This window comes from Schistocerca nitens, chromosome 1 (genome assembly GCF_023898315.1).
Source record: "Schistocerca nitens isolate TAMUIC-IGC-003100 chromosome 1, iqSchNite1.1, whole genome shotgun sequence".
NCBI classification, from domain to species: domain Eukaryota; kingdom Metazoa; phylum Arthropoda; class Insecta; order Orthoptera; family Acrididae; genus Schistocerca; species Schistocerca nitens.
The window spans coordinates 1,308,801,097-1,308,817,787 of NC_064614.1; the positions used below are offsets into that span (position 1 = coordinate 1,308,801,097).

At 40.1% G+C, this 16,691-nt stretch overlaps 1 protein-coding gene across 5 annotated transcripts in view; it reads left to right on the plus strand.

The window, feature by feature from the left end:
* LOC126202618 (putative FERM domain-containing protein FRMD8P1) overlaps positions 1 to 16,691 on the plus strand; it is a 359,262-nt gene that overhangs the window by 304,429 nt on the left and 38,142 nt on the right. For all 5 annotated transcript variants that reach the window (XM_049936880.1, XM_049936881.1, XM_049936883.1 and 2 more), the window contains one exon: positions 10,687 to 10,801. In XM_049936880.1, coding sequence (XP_049792837.1) covers positions 10,687 to 10,801 — 115 coding nt within the window. The remainder of the gene's footprint in view (positions 1 to 10,686; positions 10,802 to 16,691) is intronic.

Below are 16,691 nucleotides of genomic sequence, written 5' to 3' on the forward strand. Positions count from 1 at the left end.
TTTTATCCAGGATCAAATTTTCATTAAAATACACACTACATATATATGAAGACAGTAACTGTTCTCGAAGGAACAGAATACTGTTGATGACCATGCAGCTTTTCCCTGGAATAAATGATTACCGGGACTCGAACCCGGTCGGGGCACACATTTTCAGCTGTCCACATTGAGGTATATCAACAACACCTGTCAGCAGCTGAGGGTTTCAGTTAGTCATCATTTATTCCAGGGAAAAGCTGCACGGTCATCAACAGTATTCTGTTCCTTCGAGAACAGTTACTGTCTTCATATACATAGTTAAAGGCTACCCAGCCATTGATCTTCGTCTGTGCAAATACGCACAGGTTGCCCAAACAGTTGGGAATGTGAGTCGCATGGGAAGCGTGCAATGGATAAGTCCCTGTAGCCGCGCTATTCTTCTGTGTCCTCGGTGGCTCAGATTGATAGAGCGTCTGCCATGTAAGCAGGAAATCCCGGGTTCGAGTCCTATTCGGGGCACACATTTTCAGCTGTCCACATCGAGGTATATCAACAACACCTGTCGGCAGCTGAGGGTTTCATTTAGTCATCATTTAAAATACACTCTGTTTCTGACATTTGAAGTTCAGTTAAATCTGAATTTCTTTCTTTTCACATATTAAATTCTCTCTTTCAGTAATCAGTATATTAATTTAAGGAATAAAATAAATGAGCTTCCAGACTTTTTCAAACATTGTGTTTAAGAACATGAGTGTCTTCTGTTTGGGTACTGTCATTTGGAAGGCAGTTGTTTAAGCACATCCCTATGTATTTTACATTTCTGTTTTAATGACTTGTTTGGCATTTTGAGAATCTTGAAACTAACAGTTTGAACTTATTTCTGTAAAGCATAGCAAACTGAATGTAATTTATGATTGTGACAATTGAAAATCAGATCAAATGTGGAGGATGTTCTGGTACCCAGGCCTGTGAGTTTGGAAGCCCACCGGAATATGTGGAACTAGATGAGAGGTGCTGGCCAGCACTGCTAATATTTGCGAGAACTGGTATCGCCGCCTCAGTGCTATGCACGGGCCGTGCCTCTCACACCTGGCTACTGGCGCCCGTGGCCCCACCGTAAAGTTAGCCACACTGGTATCCGGACCTCAGTTGTGTTCCAACTGCAATTACGTATTGTTTCTTGTATTCACTGTTGCCGGACTGCACATATCTAGGTTCTCGATTCAGTTTACACTCCGTACTTGCCATTCTGTCATGTCATCTTGTCATTCATTCAGTGTCGCGATCGTTGTCCTTCGTGGTTTTCGGCGACTCACCATTCGGTGCCCTCAGCCGGTCAGCTGGTGTCTCCTGTTCATGTCTTATTCAAGTTACTGTAGGTGATACTTTAAATGTAGTAGATCCAGTCTCTCATAGAAGAGTTAAAGTTACAGAAGAGTGAGAGGACAAAATTGTCAGAGTCAGATGGTTTGAATAACGGATTGTTAAAATATGGCAGTTTACGGGTGCAGGGGGCGGGGATGTGGGTGTCAGGTTGGCAGGATGTGGGCACCTGAAGGGATATTTAAAAAAATCATCCAGTTACTGTAATCAGTGTGCGTAATGCTTATGGGATTGTCCAGGTGACTTTGTGAGTCCATTAAGTAGTCATAAGATGATGTCAAGTCTGAGAAAAAGACATAGAGGATTCATGTCATTGCTAGCTGAAAGTTAAGGCCAGAGAGATGACCCAGCCTGGAACCAAAGTTCCAGCAGCCAACACGTGATTTCTCTCCTGTGCTCCCTATTGGCTACCCACAGCAGGTGCGTAGTGGACACATTGTCAGCAGACTGCAATCCACAGGGACGAACAACCTCTGCTCAAGTGGTATTCCTACTCAGCACATAGGGCACAGTTAAATGTACCTGAACATGACGGTAGCATATTAAAATTAATAATTAAAAATTTTAGATACCGATCAGACTGGCCAGGCGATTTGAACGATGGCCTGTTTCTAGAGGTAAGATTCCTATCCCCAGTAAATAAATATTGCCAGATAGCTTGTGTACCAAACAAGTGGAAGAAGCACATATTAAATATTTATATATATTAAGTGAGAGAATTGATTGCAGAAACTATTGTGCCAGTAGGGTACATGATTCAGCTTAATAGAACTACAGCAAAATAATCAGCATCTGATTCCAAAAAAGAGCAGAAACAACCTTCTCTGAAGATCAAACTGGTTTCACCTAAGGATTCTCATACACCAAGGATGACAGAGAGTTCTGTGGGATGTTTTGGAGGTGGCTGGATATCCTCAACATATTACAACAAAAGGCTAATGAAAATAAACACTGTCCAGAATTTACAGAATTTACAGGAGTGTGTGACAGGTAGTATCTGTCCAGTACTATTCACAACGTGTGTTTGAAAAGGAAGTTATTCAATGCTATGGTGAGCCAAGTAACTTTTATTGAAAGCTGCACTACACTTCAAAGTGGTACAGATCAAGACACCATTTCCTCATAGTCACCAGGTCTGTGCAAATGACAGTTGGAACATTCCACCAATCATTCAGTTCTTTGGCAGTAGAAATCTGCTGCTCAGTCATGTAGCCATTTGAAGGCCAATGTGTGTATGTCTTCATTGGTGGAAAATCTCTTTCTCCCTCAGATGTTTTTTCAGACTGCCAAGAAAGATGTTATTCGCCCGATACAAGATCTGGACTTACCGATTGTCATTATCATGTCTGTGTGGCCTAGGTCAAATTGTTGGCACCATTTCACCACAGCTGGATGTCATATCTCATTTGGTCCATATACCACCAGAATCTGTTTGCAGTTTAATTGCTTTAGTGACAAGAATTGTACCATCCAGCGTACTTCAATCTCAGAACACACTTCCAGCTGCCATGCCTTGTTGCTCGTGTGCTGCTGTGCATCTGCTATCTGTACCACAGCAGAGCTGTGATTGCAGAACACCCAGAACATGTACTCTCTGTTGACAATGCACTGCTATTGATGTGTAATGGCCTTAGGGTGTGATGACATGTGTAACTTCTAAAGTCCTCATGTTACTTTTTTTATTTGTATCAAATGATGAAAGAGTGAGAAAACTGTGTTCCACCTAGGGTTACTCTGAAGCCAAGATGGCACATTAACTGTGAGATGACTGTCATTTGGGATGTTGTGAGATGACTGTCATTTGGGATGATGAAGTTAAAATGCAAAAGTGAATTTTAGTGACAGAAAAGACGGAAATGTTGACTTGCAAGGGAAAAACCTAAAGAGGTGTAAGATAGTTTTAAGTGGGCGGATCCTTGTGTCAGTGTCACAATTCAAATATTTCGGTGTAATGTCAGTTATGTGCATGGAAGAGACTTGAGCCAAAAACCAGCACCTATTTGGCACACTCTGTTGTTACTGAGAACACACACAAAAAATCCAGGATGGAATTTAAGAATATTATGAAAAGGATAGTTGCTGCACACCGTATACCCTCCAGGGGGCTCGCCGCTCTTTGGCGGGTTTGTGCTTGGCTACCATGGGACACCAGTCTTTGCAGCACAGTTTCACTTCCGTTCTCCGTGTCTGTCATCTTGCTATTCCATTTCTCCTGCCTTGGAGGATACGTCTGGGATGTTTTTAGAAATGTGTTCTGCATTTTCAGTGGCCAATATCAGAAAAGTCTCTCCACTGTGTCTCATTCCTTTTCCTTTCTTCATTCCCCTTATCCTATCCTTCCTCTGCTTCAGCATTTGAGGTCCCTCTTTTTTCTTCTCCCTATCTGTGTGCTCCTGAAAGCCAGCTCGTGCGTCTGACACATAACAGGTGACTGGGTAACTCGTAATTCCCAGCCCCTGGTTGACAGGTAGAGTTCGCATGTACCCCCTGGTACAGACCAGACCTTGGGAGGGATGATTGCCTGAGCTGCTACCTTCCCAAATTACCGATTGGTCCCTCTGTGAGGTGTTCAGGACGTGTGACCTAAGGTGTGAACAATCATCTAAGGACGGTGTGCCCCCCTTCTGATGGGACCCCCAGTTGGAAGGAGTGCACTGTCGTAGATGCTGGCAGTCCTGGGGGATTTTCTCGCAATGAGCCAATCGTCTTCACAGTCGACATGTATGAAACGTAAACAGAGTGAGGCTAACGATTCAAAAACCCTCCCAGCTGCACCACGGTTCCTCGTGGTTTCACATAGTGAAGACGGTCACTCCTTTGCTATCATAAATTCGGTTACTATTCAGAAAGGTGTTGATGCAATTGGTGGCGCTGTGAAACTCTGCTCTCGTTTATGTGATGGCACTTTGCATTTAGAGACTACTTCTGGTTGTCAAGCACAACAACTGTTTGCAGCTTCGCACCTTAACAGCTATCCTGTTCATGTTGAGGTCCATCGAATGCTAAATTTTCCACGTGGTGTTATTTACACTAGGCTGCTCAATGGTCTGACCGAGGCAGAAATACAAACATGCCTCTCTGTCTCAGAGTGTCACTGCAGTCCATCACGTGATGAAAAAAGTGGAGGCCTCCTTAGTGCCCACTTTTGATAGAGTGGTTCTTCCATTAAAGATCAAAACAATTTGATGAAGTTATCACAGTCAGACCATATATTCTGAACCCAATGCACTGCTAGAAGTTTCATCATTACAACCACGCTCAACAGTCCTGTCAACACTCAGCCGAATGTGTAACCTGTGGCAGGGATGCTCATGAGGGCAATTGTCCACCTCCTTCTCCCTGCTGCATCAACTGCAATGACGATGATGCTGTCTCCTCCCGCAACTGTCCCATGTATCTAGATGAGCAGGTTGTCCAGCAGATCCAACTGAAGAAAAAGGAGCCTTACTCAGTCACTCACAAGTTGTTCGCTTGTCAGGAACCCTGCTTTCTACCATCTGGCACCTACAGTACTGTTCTTGCTACATCTCGCTCCATGAAGGACATGGCCATGCAGATATGTGACCTCAGATTTGGCACCGTGGTAGTGAAATCTCCCAGTGTCATGGTAGTGTTCCCATCTCCTCATCCAGCTGTGCAACAAGCCACCAAACTTTTACATCACGGGGCGAAGTCACCTGCTACACAACTGGCAGGCCAGAAAGGACAGATGGAATACTTCTGTGAAGGCTTCCTATGTCTCTCCAACCAAACTGAGAGTCTTCTTCTGACAACTGGAAAGGCTCCAAGAAGTCAAACAAAGGCAAACAGTCTTCTCCTTCACCGACTTGATATTCCTCTTTGATGGTGTCGCCACATGATACCCTCGTCTGGCCGACCTCCTTGTTGCCAGAGCACACCACCAACCATTTTTCTGCCATGGACTCGGCAGGCCAACAGAAGGAGAATGCTGACGCTTCTGTAGACCTCATGGAGTGGGATCCTCCTGCCTCTGTGCCCTGTAGCAGCGAGTCCTCAGAGGCTGGCACTCGCAAGCCACTGAGATAACACCCTTTCATTTTTTCCTCATCATGACTCTCCTCCAATGGAACGTTCGTGGCCTTTGATCCAATGAAGTGGATTTACAGATGCTCTTAGAATCACAGCATCCACTTGTTCTCTGCCTCCAGGAAACAAAATTGCATCCTCACGACCGCTTTCTGCTCTCGCATTTCTTCCCAGTCCATATTGACCTTCCCCCCAAGGACAGCATTCCGTATAATGCTGGAGTCATGCTGCTCATATGGAATGATGTTCATAGTCAACCCATCTTTCTGATTTCCCACCTTCAAGCTGTTGCAGTTCACGTATTCCTTCCTCACTTGACCTTTTCCCTTTGTATCGTTTACATCCCTCTGTCATTCGATGTCACCAGTGCAGACTTCCTCCAGCTTATTGGATAGCTACCTTACCCCTTCTGCTGCTTGGTGACATTAATATGCACCATCAACTTTGGGGTTCTCCCAGAACCTGTCCCAGAGGTGTCCACTTGGCTGACCTTCTTAATAGACTTAACCTCGTCTGACATAACACAGGAGCACCCACATTCCTTTCAGACTCCACGCACACCTATTCCCATTTGGACCTATCCTTCTCGACCGCCCAGCTTGCCCATCGTCTTGAGTGGTCCGTTCTCTCTGATACGTTCTAGAGTAATCATTTTCCACGTGCTATCCGAATTCTGACTCTTACTCCACCTACATGCACACCCAAATGGCAGCTTACTAAGGCCAACTGGATGCTTTACTCCTCCCTGGCAAACCCCCAATAAACAACATTACCTGAGTTATAATGACCAGATAGAATAGCTTGGTTCTTAATCCTATCATTGCGGTCATTTTTCACATCATCCTTAGCAAGCATTAATAATTGCTGTTCGTAATTCTGTTGCTATGCCGTTGTTACGTCAAATTATTAACAACAATCCAACATAACTCCAGAGATCACTTTATGTTGAAGTTACGTCCTTGTAACACGCCGTAATGCTGATTTTTATATTATTCACCTTCCACTGTCTGTTATTCCTGTCTTCACACAGAAACTTAAAATGTTTAAAAGACTCAATCACTGGTATGAACATAAGTAATATTATTCCAGGAATCATGTAGGCGACACATCTGATTTATCTCTTGACTAATAGTTTATTAATCTTTTGGTAATTAATTGTTTGCCCCTATCATGCACACACACACACCGATATGTCATTCAAGATTAACTTCTCATCAGTCCAGTAATCATGACGTTGACAACAACTTTTGATTGAACGGCGTTTTGGTGTTTCTTCATGACTTCGAATTATTGTGTCCTACTCGAGACTATGAATAGTTTTCTTGTCACTGATCCATTACTATCAAGTTCGCAACTGTTCTTCCGACCGAAGGTTAAGTCCAGTAAATCGGTATCACTCAATTAAAATCGCTGTCACATTGATAATGGTAAAGATTACTATCTTCAGTCGAGTGACTGAGTATGGCTTTAGTCTCTCTCTCCCAAACTATCAAACGTTCACAACTGAATCAATCTAATAGCGTTTGCTTCCAGAAGACTATCGCAATAATACTCTAGAGTAACTCAAGAGCAACTAACTAAACATTTCCGTATCCGAGCTGCATTGTAGGCACATTAAATTTCCTTTTTGATGTGGCTACAACTCTCTTCCATGGTAAATGTTGTCTTTGACTGAATTACCTCCTTTAACCTTCATTCATATGAATTTAAATTTATTCTATAAATGTTTAAAAGATAATGCATGACAACCCTTTCCTTTTATCTCCTCTTTTGTATGTTACTTTCAGTATTTAAGTGTTATAGTTGTTAATCAAAACATTATCAGTGTAATTAATTTTTTTATCACAAATAGTTGTTGTCACTGTCAAGATGACTCACTTCCCTACTTTACGTTTTCACAAAGTTTGTTAATTGGGGTTTTCTGTCCTTGGGGGGTTACAATGGCAACAGTATTTTTTACAGTTTTTACAGTCACGGGCATGAGAGCTTTACTGTGACACACAATCTGTTTCAATCCCTGTGCATCTCCTTAAATAGTGCAGCAATAACAAGGCAAAATACAATGTACAAAATGAAGAGAAGCTGTACATACTAGACCATCATACCTGAACCCTATGTTAAAAAAAAAGAGGAATAGGAACAGAGAGAGAGAGAGAGAGAGAGAGAGAGAGAGAGAGAGAGAGAGAGAGAGATTCTAACAATTGATTTCCCCATAACATAAAAATGACGTCAGTAAGGTCAGTGACAGTGGACTATATGAAATACATCATAGTTGTCCTGCCTGCTGCAGTGGAAAAACAGGCACGAGATTCAAGGCCCAGTCTCAAGAAGCCACAAATGCTTCCAGATTAAGTCACTTTCAAATATCAACCATTGCGTAGCTAGCACATGCTCAACACTGAACATGTCATGAAAGAAAAACACATGACAATTCCTGGCAGATTAAAACTGTGTGCCGGACCGAGACTCGAACTCGGGACCTTTGCCATTCGCGGGCAAGTGCTCTACCGACTGAGCTACCCAAGTTGGAAGGTAGGAGAAGAGGTACTGGCAGAAGTAAAGCTGTGAGTACGGGGCATGAGTCGTGCACGGGTAGCTCAGTTGGTAGAGCCCTTGCCCGCAAAAGGCAAAGGTCCCGAGTTCGAGTCTCGGTCCATCACATAGTCTTAATGTGCCAGGAAGTTTCGTATCAGCGTACACTCCGCTGCAGAGTGAAAATCTCATTCTGGAAATACACGACATTTGTGTAATATTCTATGGTGTTTTGTGAGAGTCAGAATCCACAGCTGTACATATTTATTTGACATAGCCTAACTGTCAAAAACTGGCTATAAATATTATTATTATTACACAAGTGTCCTGTTATATTGATTAATAATGCATAAAATATTTTATCAAATTTGATAATGCATAAAATACTCAGTTAATGTAAGTAACCACATCTTTATTTATTTACTTACGTTGCCTTCGATATGCCTGTTGCCTTACAGTACTATACACATTCAGCATGGGAAATTTAATTAACGTGCAGATGTAACAAAGCACTATTCATCATAAATTTAGTTATACATATTACAGTACTTATAAACCTATAGTGCATACATGTTGCAATCTGTCAAAAAAAATTATTAATTAAACAGAAACACTTAAATTTTAAAGCCAAGAAATGGCACAATCTGTGAGTCTATGCAGATCCTCTACTGAATCGTCCTGGAAACCGTGAATTTCACTCTCAATTCTGTGCTGCATCATCTGTAATTTGCTGCAGTCACAGTGAGGATCGTCCACATAGCCCCACTTGGCCATCAGCTCATTGCACCGTCCAACACCAGTTCTCATTCTGTTTAGTGCCACACAGGTTCTTCAAGGGATGTTGAAGCCAGGAACACGATCAGCTGGGTTCTTAATGAGGTGTCCATTGTTAACATTTGCTTGTTGCCATAGGCGTTTCCATTCTGGTATGGTGTCCCGATTGTTCGAGGAGTGGTTCCAGAAGGGATTTTTTGACTATAATCATGTCGGGCCATGCAGATCAGCGTGTATTGGGAGTGTGGTGTCAGCAGCAATTTTTTGCATTTCTATTTGGATTGCGTGTTATCTGCAGAGTGAGGGAGGTTCAGTGTTTGCCAGTACGGAGAGCCATGGTGTTGGGGTAGGTCCCACAGATCCAGTCATTGTTCACAAGGTGTCATTTAGGTGAACATCTACTTTATTGACGTGCAAACTGTTGGCCTACTTTATTGATGTCCAAACTGTTGGCCCACACAGGTGCACAATATTCTGCAATGTGTTAGACTAGAGCCAAGGAGGAAGTGGGAAGTGTTGTAGCATTACTTCCCCAGGTACAGCCTGTGAGCTTCTGGATGATCTTTACTCTGCCTCTGAGTTTTTGGCTCACATCCTGCAGATGTTTTGTGAATGTTAGGCTACAGTCCAGTTTAACACCCAGGTATTTTGGTGCTCTTTCATGTCTTATATCCTGGCCTGCTATATTCAAGCGCAGTTTCCTGTCTGCTTGTTTGTTATTGAGATGCATCACTGTGCTTACTGTTTTTGATGCATTAAGGTTCAGATACCAGGTCCTGTAGTAGTTATGAAGCTGCACCATGTCAGAATTTAGGCCTGATTCCAATTGTTCGAATGACTCACCAAGCAAAGCAATAGCCAGATCATCAGCATACTTCCGTGATTTGAGTTCTGGCGTATCAGAGATGTAGAAATTAAACAATAAAGGAGCTAGCACAAAGCCTTGTGGCAGTCCATTGTTGAGGATTTGAGCTTTGCTTGTTTTCCTGTGAAGATGTACTCTTTACTTCCTTGTGGACATCTTTAATAACATGCAAAGCAATAGTGGTTATGAAATGTTTATTAAAAATGTTTCACAACATTGCACATTGCATTTACTCTTAAAGCTGTTTGTCTATTTGCTGCTCCGTATCTTCATTTCTATCAGTCTCCTCTATATCCAAGATTGTCTTTGTTTGTTGCCTGATGTGGCTGTCATTTTTCTAATAATTGCTTTAATGTCTGTATTACCTTGTCCAATATGATGTGCCTCATAAAGCATCAGAATCAACTCTCACTATTTACAGTTTATTTGATGGTGGAACATCTGGCACTACCTATGGAAACAGTCAATAAGAAATTTAAATCTTGGTAGCCATATTCTCAACTAGACACAGTGCTACAATTTGAGACATAGATGTAGATAATGCATGGAGTGAAGATAGACATCCACTCTGTAGCTGAGGCATTGAGTTGTCAACAAGCACACAAACACAACTGAAACTTGCTCACTGTTGTTTAAGTGCCTGTCAGAAACTCAGTACCTCAGCTATGCACTGGTTGGCCACCTCCACTTCTTACATTGTTTGTGTCCTATCGAGGACTTCATATTAATGCAATGCATGTAACAAGCATGAATTATATGATTAATGTGCTTTGCACCAAGAGTGTCCTTTTGATTCAAGACAATTAAAAACTTAGTATCACAGTTACGATTTATTGCTGCTACTGTATCTTCATTCCTTTAATGGATAATAGATGACATATTTCCAATATTTGCAAGCTAGAGAACACCACTTGTTAAAGACATTTTTGCTAATGTGTTTGAATGCCCTTGCTTGTGGCACTATTCTTTTTTCTTCCCTAAATCAGTCAACTTTGTAACAAAATGCACAATTATTTTGTCAACAAATGTATTGACAAATATTGGCGACAGTATAACTGCCTTAATTGCATAAAATGAGTATTTATTTATCTTTTTTCTTTCTGCAGGCTGTGATGATGGATGCTTTAATTTCAGTCTTCGTGGACGAAATAAAACAGAAGACAACCACTTATGCCGATGAGCCCGATCGCCCAGTTTACGATACGTCGACTGACAGTGACGGTAAGTATTACGATGAAGCCTGAAACAGCTGTCAATTTTATACCTAGTACTATTTTCATAATAAAAAAAAAACAGTTTTAAATATAAAAGCAACTATAATGTGAATCTTGTGGTGCGAGAATTTTGTGTATTTTGTATTTTTATTTGAAGGCCATTCCAGTAAGCCAGGTGAGATATTTTCAAATCTGTCTGTTCCTTTCATGGAAGATTTCCTCCCTTGCCACAGTACCTCATGTCTTTGGTTCCTTTTGAGCTCTTCTTGAACATCATCCAGCAACATCTTTCTCGGATATCCAGCTGATCTTCCTTGCACATTCTTTCTGAGTAATGTCTGGGAATTCAGTTTGTCTGCAACTGTTTCTCATGACCAAACCAATTCTGGCCCTCTGTACTTGTCTTTCCCTCCACAGTCACTTCCACTTGCAGGCTTCCTCTTATGTGCATTGGTGTGCAAAACTTAATGATGAAAGTAACAATGCATGATGGGTTCCTGTCACATAACATAGCTTAACAAAACTTGCACCATACATAGAAAGAACTGTTATGGTATAGTACAGAAGGTAACTGAATGAAATATGCTATAAGACAAACAGAAATGTCATTTTTATTTAAAGACAATAATTTCACTGAAGTCACCGTAATTCTTGATGGTCCCGTGGACATTGCGAAAGGTAGGCCATGGTTCTTAATAGGGTGTGTGAGCACTGTGGAGAGCATTGCATGCTCTGCAATTTGTTTCCATGCTGGCCACTAGACTGGTTAGCAGCTCTCGTGCTAGGGTGTTGCATTTGTTTACAATGGGAACATGGAGTGGCACCATTACAAGTGTGACAAAGAGTATTGGAAAACAGTAACAGACCTTTTGCACACCTATATTTGCTCATAACCGTTTTGACTTTCCATTTCCTGTTAGTACACTGCTTTCAGAATTATCGCACAATATCTGAATTTTTATAATTACTGAATTGGAAAAATTCTGTGTTTACCAGTAGTCGAATATTTTATACATCAACGTTTTGTCATATGCCTTCTCCAAAACTAGCTACTATGGAGTCTTTTTACTACATGCCAGTTTTTTTCTGTTATTTGTCAGAGTGAAAAAATAAGTTCAATTGTTCATCTGTTAGTCTTACGTCTGTGCTGTTTTCCTTCAAATTGACATTATAGGGTAACTCCAGCCTCTTTCCTGGAAGCTTATAAAATATTTATGCAGTGTAGTAATAAAGTGGTCTTACAATTTGTACACTTTTTACTATTTCCCTTTTTAAATTTGGCATTATAATTCCCTTTTTCCAGTCACAAGGTGCCTCATTTTTCTCTTTTTATCACTCCCAGGAATTGATGCAACCACTGTATTCTGTTGATCCCCGCTACTTTTGTCATATGATGAACTCCGTGAGATTTCCATCCTTTTATTTATTTCAAATAATTTTCTCTTTCTGTCCAGATAATGAGTAGTTATTCATCCTCAAGTAAATCAGTGGCTCTGGGTTCATGGTATTCCTCATTCTCCCTATTAAACAAGTTTTCAAAATAAATCTTCATCTCTTCTCGTATTTCTTTTCTCTCTCTGATGATGATTCCTTCTTCTGTTTCTGTGGCCTTTATCTCTTCTCTTTCTACTTTTGTACTTTTCAGTAAGCTGTAAAATATGCCCTGAATCCTTTTCCTGTCCATGTTAAGTTTTTGGATGTAGCCATCCAAACTTTTCACATTTTTCGCATTTTTTTCCCTCGTGACCCTTCATGCCTTGAGTTACCTATCTTTCCATTACTGCTATCATTTGGCTGTTTCTACCTCATCCTGTGACTCAAGACTTTTTATTTCATTTTGTTTTCTATATGTTTGCTATTTTATGCCATATTTTGGTTCTTAATAATATTAATTTTTTTCTATCAGTTTCTTCCTTTTTCCTTATTTTACCTTTTATTTGGCTGTGTGCTTCAATACCACAACTAGAACAACTGAATATTAATATTTTGAATATATTCCATTTTTCATCAATGTTTACTATCTCTTTCTGTGGCTTTTTCCATTATCAAATTTGGAAGGCTCTCCTACTCTCATCTTTCAACTTCCATTCCTTTTCGTTGCCATTCTTTGGGTCACAATTGCACATTTCACCATATAATTTATATTTGATACTAATAGATCTCAACAAAAAAAAAAAAAATGCAGCAAACTAAGCAGCCAAAACTGATTACAGATGTCTAAAACATAAGAGTGGCAGAAAGTGGAAAATGGCTAAGAAGAAACAGCTAGTGGAGAAATGAAAGGCTGTAGAAGCATACATCACTGGCAGAAAGAGAGTTACAGTGTACAGGAAATTTAAAGAGACCTTTGGAGACAAGAGATGTAGTTGTATGAATGTCAAGAGCTCATATGGGCGAAGAAGGAAAGACTGAAAAATGGAAGGGCTATACAAGTGAAATGACCTTGAAGATGAATTATAGAAAGGGAAGAAGAAGTAAATGAAGATGAGATAGGAGATATGATACTGTGAGAAGAATTTTACAGAACACTGAAAGGCCCAACTGGAAACAATGTCCCTGGAGTGGAATTATTGAGGTCCTTGGGAGAGCCAGCCATGACAGAACTATTCCACCTGATGTGCAAGATATATGAGATGGGGGACACATCTTCAGATTTCAAAAAAATTAATAATTCAATTTTCAAAGAAGGCAGGTGCTTATAGGTATCAATAGTATCAGATCATCAGTTGAATAAGTCAAGGTTGCAAAAAACTGACACAGATTCACACAAGAATGTAAAAACTGGTAGAAGCCAAACTCAGATAAGATCAGTTTGGAGTATGGATAAGTGTTGAACAAACGAGGCAGTACTCATGCTATGACTTATCTTGGAATGTAGGTAGAAGAAAGGTGAATCTATGTTTATAGCATTTGTAAATTTTGAGAAAGCTTTTGATGGTGTTAACTGGAATACACCTTTGATATTTTGAAGGTAGCAGGGGTAAAAACTGGGAGAAAAAGGTAATTTAGATAAAAACCAGACTGGAGTTAAGAGAACCAAAGGCTATGAGAGGGAAGCAGTGTTTGAGAAGGGCATGAGATAGGGTTGTAACAACACTGACTCAAAGGAAGCCCTCGGCACTTGTTGGTGACATCACGTCAGCTAGGCACGGCGAACGCCAGGTCTGTTGCAGGCAGAAATGCCTGGGCGTGCTTATCTCTATAAATCTCTTATTTTTGGACAAAATGTTTGGTATTGTTTTGGATTCTGCAGTTTTATTTAGATGAAAGATTTTCTTACTATCGTAAAGCTACAAATGAAGATCACAGTTCTGTATTACTGAATCCTGTCGAAACAAACGTAGATCAATATGAGAAGACGCTTTGCCCCATTGCAAGCTTCGGGAATTTTACATTCAGGTAACTATATTTACTTGATCCATTTTGTTATAGAAACTTACCCCAACCCCCTTACAATGAACTCGTTTCTTTTATTTATTTATTTATTTATTTATTTTCATTTGACATCATCACTGGAAATGTGACCTAATTTACATGTGTTGCCAGTCATTAGATTACAGTCATTTTCAACTAAAGGAATTCTAAACAGGAAACAAAATAGCTCCATACATCGAAACACTGCTGTGCTTAAACTTTTTTAAACATGCACATTAGAAAAGATAAATATTCCCCTCTTGCAACTGAAAGGAGAAACTCTATAAGATAAAAAAGTTTTATTTGATAAAACAAGTATCTCTCTTTTGCCTCTTCTTCTGTCCCCCACCCCCTACCCCAACATGTACAATTGCAAGATATTTCATTAACATTCAGTGCTCCTCACCCCATAGTCAACCAAGATACCTAAAGGAGAGCACCAATATGTTCACAGTTTCTTGTAAAAGCAACCCAGTACGAACGTAACTTCCTCAGATTTCCAAATAAGGTAAAGAAGCACGAATTCTGTTGTTTTTTTTATGTCAATCCTTAAAACAGGTAGAAATTTAAGTTCAGGAGTACACTATTTGTTAAGAAGTGTAATGAATTACACAATTAATTGATTGCAGAAATCTCTCAGAACAATGTGTGTTGGTCAACTAGCGCCAATAGTTTCACATTTTCCTGTGTCAGGGAGGGAAACACCACCATTATGAGTATGCCTGCAACAGACCTGGCATTCGCCATACCTTGCTGACGTGACATCACGAACAAGCGCCGAGGCCTTCCTTTGAGTTGGTGTTGGTTGTAACCTATCACTGAGGCTATTCACTCGGTACATTGAACAAGCTTTGAAGGAAACCAAGAGGACTTTGTAGAAGGAAGGTAAGTTTGGAAGAGGAAACAAAAATATTGAGGTTTGCCAGTGACATTGTACTTATGTAACAAATGGCAAATTACTTGGAAGAGCAGTTTAATGGAACGTATTGAAAAGAAGTTACAAGATGACCATCAACAAAAGTGAAACAAGGTTAATGGGGTGTAGTGTAGTTAGATTATCTAATTCTGAGGGAAATGGATTGGGAAATGATACACTAAAACCAATAGATAAATTTTGCTACTTGGGCAGTGAAATAACTGATGATGGTTGAAGTATAGAGGATATAAAATGCAGACTGTAAGTAGCAAGAAAAGAATACCTGAAAAAAAAGGAATTTGTTATCATGTGATACCAATTTGAGTGTTAGTCAGTCTTTTCTGAAGATATTTGTCTGTAATGTAGGCTTGCACAGAAGTGAAACTTCATTTTAAGCAGCTGAAACAAGAAGAGAATAGAAGCATGTGAAATGTGATGCTATAGAAGGATGCTGAAGGTTAGATGGGTAGACTTAACAGCTAACGGTGAGGTGCTAAATTAGAATGGGGTGGGGGGGGGGGGGGAAGAGAAATTTAAGGCACAACTTGAGAAAAAGAATACATTGGTTGATAAGGCACATTGTGAAGCATTGAGTGACTGTTGATTTGGTAATGGAGAGAAGTGTGTGGGGTAAAAACTGTTGAGGGAGACCAGGCAGCAATACAGTAGCAGGTTCAAATAGATGTGGGTTGCAGTAGCTATTCAGATATGAAGAGTCTTGCACAGGATAGATTAACATGGAGAATTACATTAAACCAGTCTTTGTACTGAAGGCCACAGTGACGACAAACTAGAAGCCTGTGATCACTGCCCACACATTCACTTGTAATTACATTTGTATCTCTTATTTTTCTCCAGAAAAGTTTTCTGTTAGTTAATTCATAGTCAATAACTGTTTTTACTTTTTCATTGTAACTGTATCTAGTGATATTGTAACTGGCCTCTGTTTTGAAGACTGTATTATTTATTAAAAGATTTTAAATTTTCCTGTGGATTAATATTGTGTGCAGTATTACATTTACATTCCTACATTGACATACATAGTCTATACCTGGGAAAACACTGTGAAATATGTGGCAGAGGGTACTAAAGATGGCCAAACTCGTTCATCTTTGGGAACTAGTTCACTGGAGATCATTCCTTTTTGGAGCCTTTCACTTTTACTTGTTCACAATTTGTTTTTTGTGTAATTGTGCATGCTACATGGATTTCAGATAAATTTCCAGGAAAAATATCAAGTATGCATTACTTCTGCCTGATAAATTTGGTGGTTACCTTATGTATACATTTTGTTTACCTCAGTCTCTGTAGCTGAATATGTTCTTAGAAAGTAACACATTAGTCGGCTGACTTGACAGACCAGTGACCAAAAAAACCAGATATAGAGGAGCCAGAGCAGGCTGAACAGAAATATGGATTATGGAATCAGTTTACGATGCACTGCAGATGTCCCCAGTCATCATTCATTTTTGAGGGAAGCTTTGAATTGTTCCCAAGTACATTGTCTTCAATTTCAGTTTATTTATGGAAAATCATATATAATTGCATGGACATTACTAGCATGTAA